The 13,709-nt window shown below is 46.6% G+C and overlaps 1 protein-coding gene across 1 annotated transcript; it reads left to right on the top strand.

Moving 5' to 3' along the window:
- The first annotated feature begins 3,395 nt into the window (after positions 1 to 3,395).
- On the top strand, positions 3,396 to 13,110 carry TENT5B (terminal nucleotidyltransferase 5B). Its single transcript, XM_065421703.1, has 2 exons — positions 3,396 to 3,569; positions 10,787 to 13,110. Exons 1-2 carry the CDS (start codon positions 3,396 to 3,398, stop codon positions 11,804 to 11,806), a joined length of 1,194 nt encoding a protein of 397 aa, XP_065277775.1. The 3' UTR covers positions 11,807 to 13,110.
- Positions 13,111 to 13,709: the final 599 nt, after the last annotated feature.

Here is a 13,709-nt window from a genome sequence, read left to right as displayed (position 1 = left end):
GCTCCTAAATCCCTTACGTGCTTTAGAAAATCTTCCCCATTATTCTTTCAGGCTCAGATTTTCAAAGGCACTTTCAGGGACATGTGGGTGCTTAACTGCTTTGTTCCAGAATTGTGCAGCCTTCTTCCTTCCCTCTTTTGAACGTTTCCTGGGATAGCTTTCTCAGACAGCAACTTGTCTCTTAGATCCTACTAGAATGCCTCCTCAGTCAACCTTAACCATGCCCAACATCTCCCCCACTCCCCCAGCCCTCTTCAATTCTCTCTCCGAATGTGACTAAAACCATGTTTAATAAATCCAGAGTCTGAAACGCTACAGTGGTGTTGGCTGCCAGCCAAGACTTTATCATAAGATAACAGCTTCTGTGGCAGGACAATGCCAGACTAGACAGAGCTTTAAATGAAAACTATATGGCTTAATAGCACCGGGGCCAGCGTTACGTGCTCTGCTTCTTGGGCAGGACTCCTGGGTTGGTGGCAGAGCTGAAAGGGTGGAAGTGTATAAACAGAGGCGCTTCTCCGTACAAAGGTCGTATTCTCACGTCACTTTCGTTTCGTTTCAGTTGGTTATGACTTATCATAAAACACCATGAAACATAGGCAGTCACAGGGCCCGATCCTGCCCTGACTTACACCCCGGCAACTCCACTGAAGTCAAATGGATTGCCTGGGTGTAACTAAGGGCAGGATTTACTTGTGCTCGTAAGCAAAAGGCATCAATTATCATCCCTGTTTGATATGCAGCCCTCTGTTCCCAGTGCTAGGAGAGCCTCTTGGCTGGAAGGGAATGATCAATCCCTTTGCTCCATCCCCCATGAAGGACAGGACAATGCTGGTTCTTTCCCTCTCTCCCTAAAGAGTGACATATGGCCCCTCAGTCTCTTTCTCCTCTCTGGGGCTGGGTGTAATCTGTGCTGTGAGCTGTGCAGACGTCATGGGCAGAGAAGCAATATTTTGACACTTTTAGGGATGCCACTGCACCCAAGAAACTAGCATTTGGAGTATCACAGCGGCATCTCAAGGCATACTTAATCTTGCCTCAGTGTGGGGGGGATGTACTGGGTGATCTCTTGAGATCACTTCCAGCCCTACATATCTATGACTATCTTCTTCCATGAGCAGAGGAGCCATTTCTCATATTGACACATCTGCCGGAATAGCCTCCCATGTCCTGTGCGCCACACAGTCTCCTCCTTCATATCCCTCCTTCCCCAGCCCAGACCTTGCTCTGGATGCTGCCCCCAAACCTTAATATATTGTAGTAAGCTGCAGAAATAACGCTAAGGACATCACGATCTTTTACTGTTGCAACTTTCGTTCTTCCATACCCACTTCTTCCACCCTTTATCGCTTCTCACTGAGGAAACTCCAGTTTCCATTGTAAGATCCCTGGGACAGATCTTCCTTTGTTAGTTGGCTATAAATTCCACCACTTGTAACTCTGGGGCTGCATAAATGGTCATTTTGAAACGTGAACCCTCTGGAATCCAGAAATAACATTTACACATTAAAAAAAGGTTCGGAGATGAGCCAATTCTGAAAAGAGAGAAAAACATTATTATCTATGTTAAAGCAGGGCCTAGAGGTCCCAACCAAGTTTGAGGCCATTGTGCTAGGCGCTGTACAGACAGAGCCACAAGTGTTCTCGGCCCTGAAGAGCTTACAGTTCAAGTTGCTGAGCCTGCTAAAACTGACACATGTTGACTTCCGAGTGACTAATCCAACATGGATTCCAGCCCGTGACAATCACTATACCACTCGCTAAGAACACCACAGATCCACCCCGGCACTCTTGTAGATTCAGAGATTTTAAGACCAGAAGGATTATCATGCCCATCTAGTGTGACCTCCTGTGTAACACAGGCCATAGATTGTACCCAGCGATTCCTGCACGTAACTCAACAACTTGGGGGTGAACTAGAGCATGGCTTTTAGAAAGACACCCAGTGCTGATTTCAGGACTCCAAGCGATGGAGAATGTACCGCATCCCTTGGTAGAATGGTTCAATGGTCAATTAACCTCACTTTTAAAAATGTGCACCTTATTTTCCTTTTGAACTTCAATTACCTCAGCTTCCTGAGAATGGATTGTGTTATGCCTTTGTCTACTAGATTAAAGAACCTTCTAGTATCAGATATCTTTTCCCTGTGTGGGTAATTGTAGACTGCAATCAAGTCGCCTGTTAACCTTCTTTTGATAAACTAAATAGATTGAGCTCCTTTAATCTCTCAGTCTCACCATAAGGCATGTTTAACTCCCCATGACCAGCACTGTAGATGGCTCAGGCTGAGGCTTATTCACAAAATTCCTAGTTAGGGAGGGAAGCTATGCAAAAGCCTTGAAGCCATGGACTGAAGTAAACAGTGCATCGCAATATATTTAGCAAATGTCATAAAATGCAAGGTATTATTATGACAGTGCAAACCACAGAAATTCAGGAGGAAGGGGAAGATATATTTCCTGGACTGGGAAGCTGCTGAAGGTCTAGACCTAGGGGACAGATCGTTTAGAGTAGGGTGTCACTGACTTCCCCTCTGCAGATAAATCACCACAGAACTAGGACCTTGCAGGGTGCTTTGAGTGGGGAAAAGAGTGACTCTCCCTAGCTCCTGTACAAATACATCGCTGGGCCAGATACACTCCGGCAAAGTCCTTGGTGGCTCTGTTGTTCCCAGCTGCTGTTGGTGTCCCCATGAGGGCACCACCCCAGTCCCCAGATTCACATATGCCCCCAGTCCCAACTTCATCCCCTCAGATCCCCCAACCATTTCCATTTTCCCAAAGCCCCCTCCTCCCAAGTCCCCAGCTCCAGCTTCCCTCCTCTAGTTCCCCTCTAATTCCAAGGCAGTTCTAGCTCCTTCGGGCGGTGCGTGTCCCTTTAAATCCCAGGCTTCTTGCCCTGACCAATCACAGACGGGATCCCCGTACAGCGAGGGGGGGCAAGACTGGCCTCTGGGCCAGAGCCAGCTTTCCCTAGCCCTCTCATTGGCTCCGCCTTTCCCCCCCGCCCCATCCCCCTATTGGCGAATCTGGAAAGAAGCTCCTCCTCCCACCACTCCCTGTGGCCAATGAGAGCGCTTGAAGGATCCGGAGTGCTGCGGGGATTGGTGGCTGGGCCAGACCAATCGGGGCACGGCGGGTCGGGTATATAAAGCGGCTCCGGGGACCGAGGTGACTGCAGTGTTCAGCGTAGCCGGCGCGCAGCACGGGGGAGTTCGGACACGGCGCCGGCTCACACGGGTTCGCCTCAGCCTCCCCTCAGGACGTTTCCCCTCAGAATTGTTTTGTTGTTGTTTTTTAAGCCCCTCACTTCCGGTTGTTTTCTTGCCCGCTTCCGGGTGACTTCGGCTCGGCTTCCGGTGGCGTTTCCCAGGAGCGGCGGGGGGCGGGTTGCGATGCTGTCAGCGGGGGCGCCCGGGGCTGGCGGCTCGGAGCGGCCCGGCGGCCGGTTCAGCGTGCTGAGCTGGGAGCAGGTGCAGCGGCTGGACCAGATCCTGGGCGAGGCTGTGCCCATCCACGGCCGGGGCAACTTCCCTACCCTGTCCGTGCGGCCCCGCAGGATCGTGCAGGTGAGGGGGGGCGTGTCCCTCAGTCCCCCGGCGGGGCAGGGGGTCCTCTGCTGGCTAGAGCCAGCCCCTGACAAGGGGGGGGGTCCCTTGCCGTGCGTGACCCTGGGGAGGTGGGGGGGGGCGCCTGGCTCCCCGCTGTGCACAACACTGGGGGGAGGGGTGCCTGGTGCCCCCCCACTGGCTCCCTACTATGTATGGAGGAGGGGGTAGGGGGGTGCCTGGTTCTCCCCACTATGTATGGGGGAGGCCTGGCTCCCCACTGTGCACAACATTGGGGGGAGGGGTGCCTGGTGTCCCCCCCCATGCATGGCATGGGGGGAGGGGTGCCTGATGCCCCCCACTGGCTCCCCACTATGTATGGAGGAGGGGGTGGGGGGTGCCTGGCTCCCCACTCTCCATGGTATGGTGGGGAGGGACCACTGGCTCCCCAGTGTGACATCATGGGGGGAGGGTCCCTTGTGCACGGTGCTGGCAAAGGAGGGGGCCTTGTAGGCCCTCCTGCAACCCACCTCCCTGTTAAAGGTCACCCCATCCCGTAGAAGTGTGCGGTGGCTCCTGCCCAGCGCTGCTAACGCGGATCTGCTGCAGTCCTGAGCGCTGGGCTGTTGGAAGCCAGCAGATCAGCTAGCAAGGCTGGGTTCAAAGGGTCCCCCCCATACATGGGGATTGTGACTTGGCAAAGGCAGTGCTTCCAATGGGAGCTGTTCTGACCTGCTCCTGTTTGAGAAACTGCCATGGGGATGGGAGGGAGCTGTGATATGCAGAGACCCAGTATTTTCTGCCAAAGGGTGTCTCCCTCTCCAGAACAACTTGTGTTTAAATCCCCCTGCTTGATGGAGACAGACTGCGTGTTTGGGCAAGGGCAGTTCCTCCATAGTCGAGCATGCTATGGGGCTACCTGAAACTCATCCAGTTTTTCCAAACCAACTGGTAGGCTCACTGCATAGGAAAAGGAGGTCACCAGAAACTTTAGAGGCCACTGTTGACTCACTGATTTTTCGTACGCAGTTTGTGCAGAAGTGTTGGACTCTTCCCTGATGAGGCTGCACTCAGGCTGGTCCTGCGCTTGCTCTCACTTTCTGCTTATATGGGGCTTGGAATCTGCTAGCAGAAAATAAAACTGCTGAGACTGTGATATCCAGTCTCTCACTCTTGGCATCTTGCCACCCAGGCTCAGGAATTCTCCAGCTGAAGCAAATACTTCTACTAGCCGAAGCTAAGATGGTAGATTTTTCACTCTACATCCATCTCTTACTATGCAAGGCCTCTGGTTCTTGCTGCTCCCTCGCCCAGACTGAAGCACATGATATACAGGAAACCGAGGGGTCATCACAGGCAAAGTCATTCAGAATTGCCTTGGGATTAGATTCCCTGTATCTATTAACATTCTGTGTCTTGGCTTGTCCCTTGTCTTCATGTTGACATTTTCCTGTTAACCTAAAAACTCAGTCTTGGATCCAGGACATCCTGCATTAATCTTATTTGTGTAAATAGCAAAGTTCATTTAGAACTGCCACATCGGTAGAGGGCAACATGGGACTACTTTACTGCACATATTAAAAACAGATGTTTGTAATAACGAAATGCAGACTCCATCAGCCCAGGCTAGGTTCTGTAGGGCTGTGAGACGCTTTACGATAGGATAGATGCAGCAGATATGGCAGCAAATGCACTAATGGCCACCTCAACTAGTTTGTGAATTAGCTTAGCCTTTTTTGCGACACTTAAAGCTGTACAGTTCAGCCTCAGTTGTCTGAATGTCAAGGGGATGTTAAATGTCTGGATTTGTCAATGTAAATTAATGCTGGGACCCGATGACCCCATCTCAGACTTCTGAGGTCTGAATAATGAAAGCTAAACTTTAGCTATGTAGGGACAAACGGATGCAGTTAGTATTGCTTGCACGGTTACACTACTTATATTGAAGTGTCAGACATTTAAGAGAATGTGTTCTATTCCAATTTATTATTGGTGGATTTAGGACCACTAGGGACTTAATCTATAACTTGCTCCATTAGCAACTATAACAGAAGTAATGCTTAATGTGAAAGGATCACTGTTAACGCCAAAACAAGTTGGAAAGTGGCTTCTTTACCAAAACATTAGATTAAAAATGAATTGTAAATACAAGTTACTTCTCACTTAGAGTGACCAGATGTCCTGATTTTATAGGGACAGTCCCGATATTTGGGGCTTTTTCTTATATAGGCGCCTATCACCCCCACCTCCTGTCCAGATTTTTCACACTTTCTATCTGGTCACCCTATTCTCACTTAGGGCAGAGTAAACAGCATATCAGCTGGTCCAGTGATTCAAGTTGGTGCTAACTGAAGTTTCCCAGAGCTGCAAAATCTGGGTGGCAAAGATTGAAGGGGAGTGGCTATTTAAACTATTTCCATAAAATGCATTATGCCTGTTGGAAACACAGCCTTGTATTTTGGAAACACTTCCTTAAAGGTTGCATCAAATTTAAGTGTCCTTCAGTTCTTCTCAAACTGACTTTAAACTGCGTACTCTATGCCAGTGGTCTTCAAACTGTGCCTCACGAACCAGTACTGGGTCGCGGTGGCTCTGGTCAACACCGCCAGCTGGGCTGTTAAAAGTCCCATCGGCAGTGCTACCCGGCTAAGGCAGGCTAGTCCCTACTTGTTCTAACACCATGCTGTGTGCCCTGGAAGCAGCCAGCAGCAGGTCTGGCTCCTAGGTGGGAGGGGCCACGGGGCTCTGTGCGCTGCCCCTGCCCTGAGCACCGGCTGGGCAGTGCCTTTGGGCGAGAGCCACATGGAGCCGGACCTGCTGCTGGCCGCTTCCAGGGCATAGAGTGGTCTGCGGTGCCAGGACAGGCAGGAAGCCTGCCTTAGCATCCCTGCTGTGCCGCTGACTGGGAGCCGCCAGAGGTAATCCCCTGCCCCAGCCCTGAGCCCCTCCAAACCCAGGGTCCCTTCCTGCACCTCAAACCCCTCATCCCTAGCCCCACTCCAGAGCCTGCACTCCCAGCCCAGAGCCCCTCATTCCTGATCCCGCCCCTCCTACACCCCGAAACCCCTCATCCCCAGCTCCATTGGGTCGCAGGCATCAGCAATTTTCTTCAACTGGGTCACCAGAAAAAAAACTAGATTATGGCATAGAGCAGTGGTTTTCATAATCTTCCCAAATTAACAGGGATTGGTTAACCATAAAGTAATAACCGCAGTGCTTTAATACTGCACTTCTTTCATATGGAAATTCACAGCTTCGTACAAAGGCTTGCCGTTCATTTGAGGGCTTCAGGAGATGCAGAGTACTATATCCCCTGGACATGAAAGATTGAACAAGTGCCCCATGGCTTGGTGGTCTCTCTGCATTTGCACTGTGGTGGATCCTTGATTCTCCATTTGTGCATCAGGTGCACACATCTTCCATGTAACATCCTAATACGGTTGCTGGTAGTTCAAATAAGTTGCTGTGTATTCACGGAAGGGAGGCTTCTTCATTCCTTAGTAATGACTCATCAAATGTAAAATCAAGCATGTTGGCTTCTAATTAAAAAGCCTATTCCCAAACCAAACTTAGTTTCACAAGAAACTAATCTGAGATTTCAAGATCTCTACCTCTTGGAGTACTTCACTTAAGTTTGGAAATTGATCAAGTGGCATTTGAAAATGCCTTTTTTAATACAAAGCAATGTGACTTCAGCTAATATAGAGCCCTTACGGTTATGCTAACTCAATTGGACCGCTAAATTTTGTTGAAGTGCATATGTATGACATGAAAGATTTAACGAAGCAAATGATAAGAAGCTATTAGAGTGCTAAGCTTGATTTGTCTAGAGCAGTGGAAAGCTGACATTGGCAGAAGCCAGATATCTAGCATGAAATGTTCCCCCAATTGTGAAACTTAATATCCAGAACAGTAACTAAACTAAAGTGAAATGTTCTTCCTTTAGTCTTAGCTGTGCAATAGTGGATTAAAGGATGTTTACAATCTTGCCACTAGCAATTTACTGTATATACTCGGGACAGTAATTCTGACTAGGCACGTTGGCAGTCTCAGAATTTAGGTCTGAGTAATCTGAAACAAGTAACCTAAAAAGGCAGTCACTTTGTAATGCTTGGTTATATATAACCAGCTACTCAAATGAGGTAGAGAATACCAGGCCAAAATGCAGGCAGGTTTTGTTAGTGCCTGCCACCTGATTGTCAGAATTGCTCAGCTGTACCATATATAGTGAGGTACTCTGTACTACTGACCTGCTTCTGACAATCCTCTTAGGAACACTTGTCTGTCCTCCTGTATGCGTTATCCTAGTGTTAGCAGTGAGTAATAGATTTCAAATGCTCTTGTCCCTCTACAGTTGGGACAACAGATCCTACTACTCGTATCCAGCCTTCTGCATGGGCAGGTATCCTTTGGAACAGTGTGGTGTGGTCCATGAGAGAACACTGACTCTCCAGACATTTGAATCCTACAAGGCTTGGTTCAAAAAAGAACTAGATAAATTCATGGAGGATAGGTCCCTCAATGGCTATTAGCCAGGATGGGCAGGGAAGGTATTCCTAGCCTCTGTTTGCCAGAAGCTGTGAATGGGCGACAGGGGATGGATCACTTGATGATTCCCTGTTCTGTTCATTCCCTCTGGGGCACCTGGCATTGGCCACTGTCAGAAGACAGGATACTGGGCTAGATGGACCTTTGGTCTGACCCAATATGACTGTTCTTGTTTGGTTTGTGCCTAATCCTGTTGTCATTCATATACATTGGAATCTCTCCTTGACTTATGTTGGAGCAGGATTGTATTGTTAGGCAGCTGGACACATAGGCAGTGAACTACCTTCATGGGCTGTTAGTGTGTTAAACTCTTCTGGCCATGAGCATTTGAACCATTCAGAGAACTGCAACCATAACCCCCCCTGGATTTCAGAGAGCAGGGATGTTGAATCCTGGATCCCAAACATCTGTCTTCTAGGTCTTGGGATGAATCTTAACCCAACGGGGGTCTGAGTTCCTATTGTATGCAGCAAAGGCTTTGAGACTCTAATGTTAATTTAATCCAAACCCTGTTCCTGATTCTGCATCAATCTTCTTGACCTATATCTAATACTAGACTGACCAGTACAAAACTGTAGCCCCTACATCATATTCAAAATAATATTCACGTGGGGGAAAAGATACAATTTTGTAACTCTGGTCTAACATGCGTTCACTGTGATTGACCATAATTGGTATGAAGTTTCTTACTTATTTGACTTGATTATAAACAATTCCTAAATAGAAAGCATTCCTTGCCCATTGAATGGGAGATGGAAATGTCTGCTCGATATGTGAAAATGAGCAACCTAACTATGCACTGTCCCGAAATCTGGTGTGAGCTTACTACTAACTACTTAATTGGACCTAAAACTAATCTACCTGACATGTCGGTAAGGGTGCATGCACTGGTGGGTATTTGACATCTCTAATAGTAGATGGCTTACTCATTCCCTGTGGCTTGATATGTGAATCTTACAATTTGGCAGTGAGTCCAGGCGAATGTCCAACTTAGCTCCAGTAGCTCCTGCCAGAGAGTAACTAGGAAGTGCCAGCATAAGAACCACATCTTGTAAAAATCACAAGTGTGTAAAGGTGTAAAATTCCATGTTTTCCAACATTCACATGTTTCACCAGAATACCCTCTGCTTGCTTGAAAGTGCCGTTTCAGACTTGCAGCTAGGCGATACTAGCCTTCATGAAACTAGCTGATATAAATTAGTGTCGTTTTGATACCATTAACCTTCCAGTAAGTATTGGTGGCTCTCTAACTTCTCATTAAGCTTGATCCAAAATGGAATTCTTTAAAGTCTAGTTCATGGGCCTGACACGTATTGATTAGTGGGATACCCCGTCCAGCTGGAAAAGGAAGAGTCCCCGTCAGAACTAGGTACTATAACTGCAGGGCAGCATAGCATAAATTGTTAAGATTAGTTGAAACTCTATAGTTAGTTTCCACTTAACTAGGAAAACTTTTCTAGACTGGAACTGGTTCCAGTTACATTCAAAGTTGTGGCTGAACTATTTGTTCTGGAATAGTACCTCTTGCCTGTTGTGCCCAAACACTTCAATAATTTCAGGGGCACATTAGGTAAATCAAGTTGAGGACTAGCTTTTTTAGGATTCTTAGGCTTTCTTGATGTTGGTTTCACAGACTTCATTTTCAACTTTGTCTGAATATCCTGATATTAAAGGAAGATTGAATCTGTGCCAAAGTACTCAGTTTGAGTTCCTGATTGTGTGTAATAATATATAGAGCTCAAATGTTTTGCTAAGAAGTTACCATCCTCAATTGCTAGCTGATGTCTGGAATAGGTAGTTCATATTTTATGATCTTAGGGTTCTTTCAGCCTAATGCACGTTTAAGTCATCAGGAAAGTGATTCAGCTTCATATTAAATGAACAAAGCTTCAGAGGTGTATTTGTGGGTGTGTCAGTATTGAGGAGGCAGGATTAAAATTGCTCAAGGTAACACCTGTTAGATTAAAAGTTGCCTCTTAAACCTGGCAAGATGTCAAATGCAAAACACTGACGTACTGGAAATTATTAGGATACACTTACTAGTTAAGACATGAACTTGCATACTTATGGCAAGTGCATTTCAGCAACTCTAGCTTCTTAGTTTGCCTTTAATGAGTCTTGGCAAGGTTAGGAGAACTTCTAAAACATGTACAAATACAGCTACTTCAATCAAATAAAAATTGGGACTTCACTGTTTCTGCATTTGGGCACTTCTCCCTGGATCAGTTGCAGTTTCAGATTAATGAGCCAAAACTGTTACCTAAAACCCTTATTTGATAAAAATCAAGAGACTTGAGGAAACAGATCTTGCAGTGAACCTGCTCAGACAGTTGCTGCCTGGAGATAATTGGGTGGGAGCAGTTAACAGCTGTAGAACAGAAGCAGGAGTACAGATGTTCACTTTCTGCCAGGAGCACACTAATGTAAGAACAAGCAGTTGAGGCCCCTTTTAAATCCAGTGACTGCTTCAAACATGTAGCCTTTTGAAGTGTATAGGTCTCTCTAGCCTTTCTCTCTGGAGTACCTCCAAACTTCCCTGTTTGTAATAGGAATGATAACCCATCTCCTTTTTGTTATGCTGGCATGACCTACTTCAACATGCAGGCCCAATTTCAGTTCTAACATCCCATTCTAAGAACACTACCTTAGTACTATATAGAACAATGACACTCTCTTTCTCTGTATCTCAGGTGGTCCGCAGCCGTCTGGAAAAGAAGGGAATTGCCGTCCATAATGTCAGGTTGAATGGCTCAGCAGCTAGCCATGTCCTACATCAAGATAGTGGCCTAGGGTACAAAGACTTGGACCTCATTTTTTGTGTGGATCTGAAGAGTGAGGATTCTTTCCAGCTAGTTAAAGATGTGGTCATGGACTGTCTCCTGGACTTCCTCCCAGAAGGCGTAAACAAAGACAAAATCACCCCCATGACTCTGAAGGAGGCATATGTGCAGAAACTAGTGAAAGTATGTAATGAAACAGACCGCTGGAGCCTTATATCACTGTCTAATAACAGTGGGAAAAATGTGGAACTCAAATTTGTGGACTCTCTCAGACGGCAGTTTGAGTTCAGCGTGGACTCCTTCCAGATCATATTGGATTCACTGTTACTATTCAGAGAGTGTTCAGAGAACCCCATGTCTGAGAACTTCCACCCCACAGTCACTGGGGAAAGCATGTATGGGGACTTCGGGGAAGCAATGGACCATCTCAGGAGCCGAATCATTGCCACCAGGAACCCAGAAGAAATTAGAGGTGGTGGGCTTCTGAAGTACTGCAATCTCCTGGTGAGTGGGTTTAAGCCCAAGTCGGAAGTAGATATGAAGGCGCTACAGAGATACATGTGCTCCAGGTTTTTCATAGACTTTTCTGACATTGGAGAACAGCAGCGGAAGCTCGAGTGTTACCTTCAGAGTCACTTTGTTGGGATGGAGAGCAAAAGGTATGACTGCCTAATGACCCTGCACCGGGTGGTGAATGAAAGTACAGTGTGCCTGATGGGACACGAAAGGAGGCAAACTCTGAACCTCATTGCCATGCTGGCTGTGAGGGTGCTGGCTGAGCAGAACATCATCCCGACGGTAACCAATGTGACCTGCTACTATCAGCCAGCACCGTACGTCAGCGAAATAAACTTCAACTACTACGTCACCCATGTGCAACCCCTTCGGCCTTGCAGTCACTCCTACCCAACATGGCTTCCTTGTAACTGAGCATGGACAACACTCTCCAGGATCTGTATTCCAGGGTGCTCCCTGGCCTTGGCAGCCTTCTGGAAGAACTGTGACAAAAGGCAATATACTGGACTCTTTCTCGAGAGTTTCTTGTTCCCATGTTTGTTTGGAACTAGCTGTGTCTGCTGTACGCTGTGGAGATTGGATGTGCAGTGTTATTGGAAACTGTAGATGATCCGAGATGTTTACAGGAAGACTTATGAATTATGTAGGCAACGGGGGAGTTAGGGGGATTGTAGGGTTAGACTAAAGGTAGAGCTGCACTGCCCTGAAATGCAAATCAGTCTGAATTTCCTTTGGGTGCAGGAGGTGTTAAGGTTTGTGCAGACCCATGGTTTCTGAAGATAGAAGCCAGAGTGGCTGATTCCTTTGAAGGACCAAAGAATCCTGTTCTTAAGTGCCTGTAACAATATAAACACAATTGTACTGTAAACCTTTATTTTTTTGTTTTTGTCAGGGGCTAAGGTCCCTAAGTGCTTGTGTGGGGATGTCTCCAGATGAAAATGTGTTTTGTTTTGGATGGGAGGGGGTCATTTGATCATTTCTAGTAACATCATAAACAGATGTTGGATTGCAGGTTACGTATCGCTAAGGCTTTTGGCATGGCTTGCTGCTCGTGAAGGACCAGCTAATAGTACCTAATAGTAGTAGTCAAAGCTGAGTCACACAGAGGTGGGGGTTGGCATTGAATGTAACACGGGACACTGGGGTTGTGGAGAATGCTTTGCAGAGCTTTCTGGAAATGGGAAGCAGTAGAGACCCATCCAAGTATTCACTAAAAAGCTCCAAAATCTGCAGTGCCAAAATTCTCAGCTAACTTGTGTACATAAACAGTAAGGCAGGGGATGTGTTTGGGAGTCTGCCCCAGGTTCTACTAGTAGAAAGCTGTACGTCTTCTAGGGAATTGGAAATGCTGCTACTTTTTGGCATGCAGTGTGGTTTTAATGCACAAACAACCAGTGGCCAGCTGGGCTATCTGGGAAAGACCAGGCTTGTCCTGAAGCACAAACCAACTATTGGCTCGTCAAACCATTAACCATAGCAGTTGATTTGATGTAGGCTGGGGCCAGTTTTAGGGCAAATGCTTCTAGCCCCGTCCCTCAAGTATTCGATTCAGTCTTGGAGTTCTAGCAGATTCTCTTGATGCTAGCCTGCCTTGACTAGAGAAGAAACCGTCCTTGGTCCTTTTGTCAAAAGCAGCCTGTTTTTTTCAGCTACACAATTCCACATCTGAGCAACAGATTCGTAATCTCATTAGAAATGAAACATGACTTCTTTTGTGCCAAAAAAAAAAAAAAACCACAAAAAACCACTTAAGTTTGGCTTTAGGAAAAGGTGTCTTTTTAAAAAAAAAAAAAAAAAAAAAAAAAAAAAAAAAATCAAAACAAACCTTTATGCCTGAGAGCGTTTTGGTGTATCTTATGCAAATGTTCTGCCTTTGAAGTTGTGGTGTGTGTGTATAGAGTACAAACAGTCCTGCCCTGAGTTGTCTGGATTGCTTACCCATTCTTTTGCAACATCACATTCTGAGACTTAACTATGCATGGGTTTCTGAAGCTGGTACAACTGAGACATGAGGCATTTTCTGCTCAAAAAGAGAAGTGCGCAGCTCTGGGAGGACACAACACTAGTCACTTCATGGTGCTTCTTCAAAGGCTAATATACTTGAGTATTTTTACTAACTTGTTTTCTGGTTGTTATAAAACTGTACCACGACTGGGCAGACTGAACAATCTAATAAAGATTAGATACTTGGAATATGTATAACCAGAATTTTACCTTCTTGCGCGGGGGGAGTGTGCAGGGGAGGGAAGGTTGGAGCTTGTGAATGCATTTCTCTGAATACTAACCAGCTTAAACAAATCTGCTCCAACTTTGCTTC

The sequence above is a fragment of the Emys orbicularis genome, chromosome 23 (assembly GCF_028017835.1).
Source record: "Emys orbicularis isolate rEmyOrb1 chromosome 23, rEmyOrb1.hap1, whole genome shotgun sequence".
Lineage (NCBI taxonomy): Eukaryota > Metazoa > Chordata > Testudines > Emydidae > Emys > Emys orbicularis.
The sequence above is the reverse complement of the archived record's forward strand: the minus strand, read 5'-3'. Positions and strand labels throughout refer to the sequence as shown.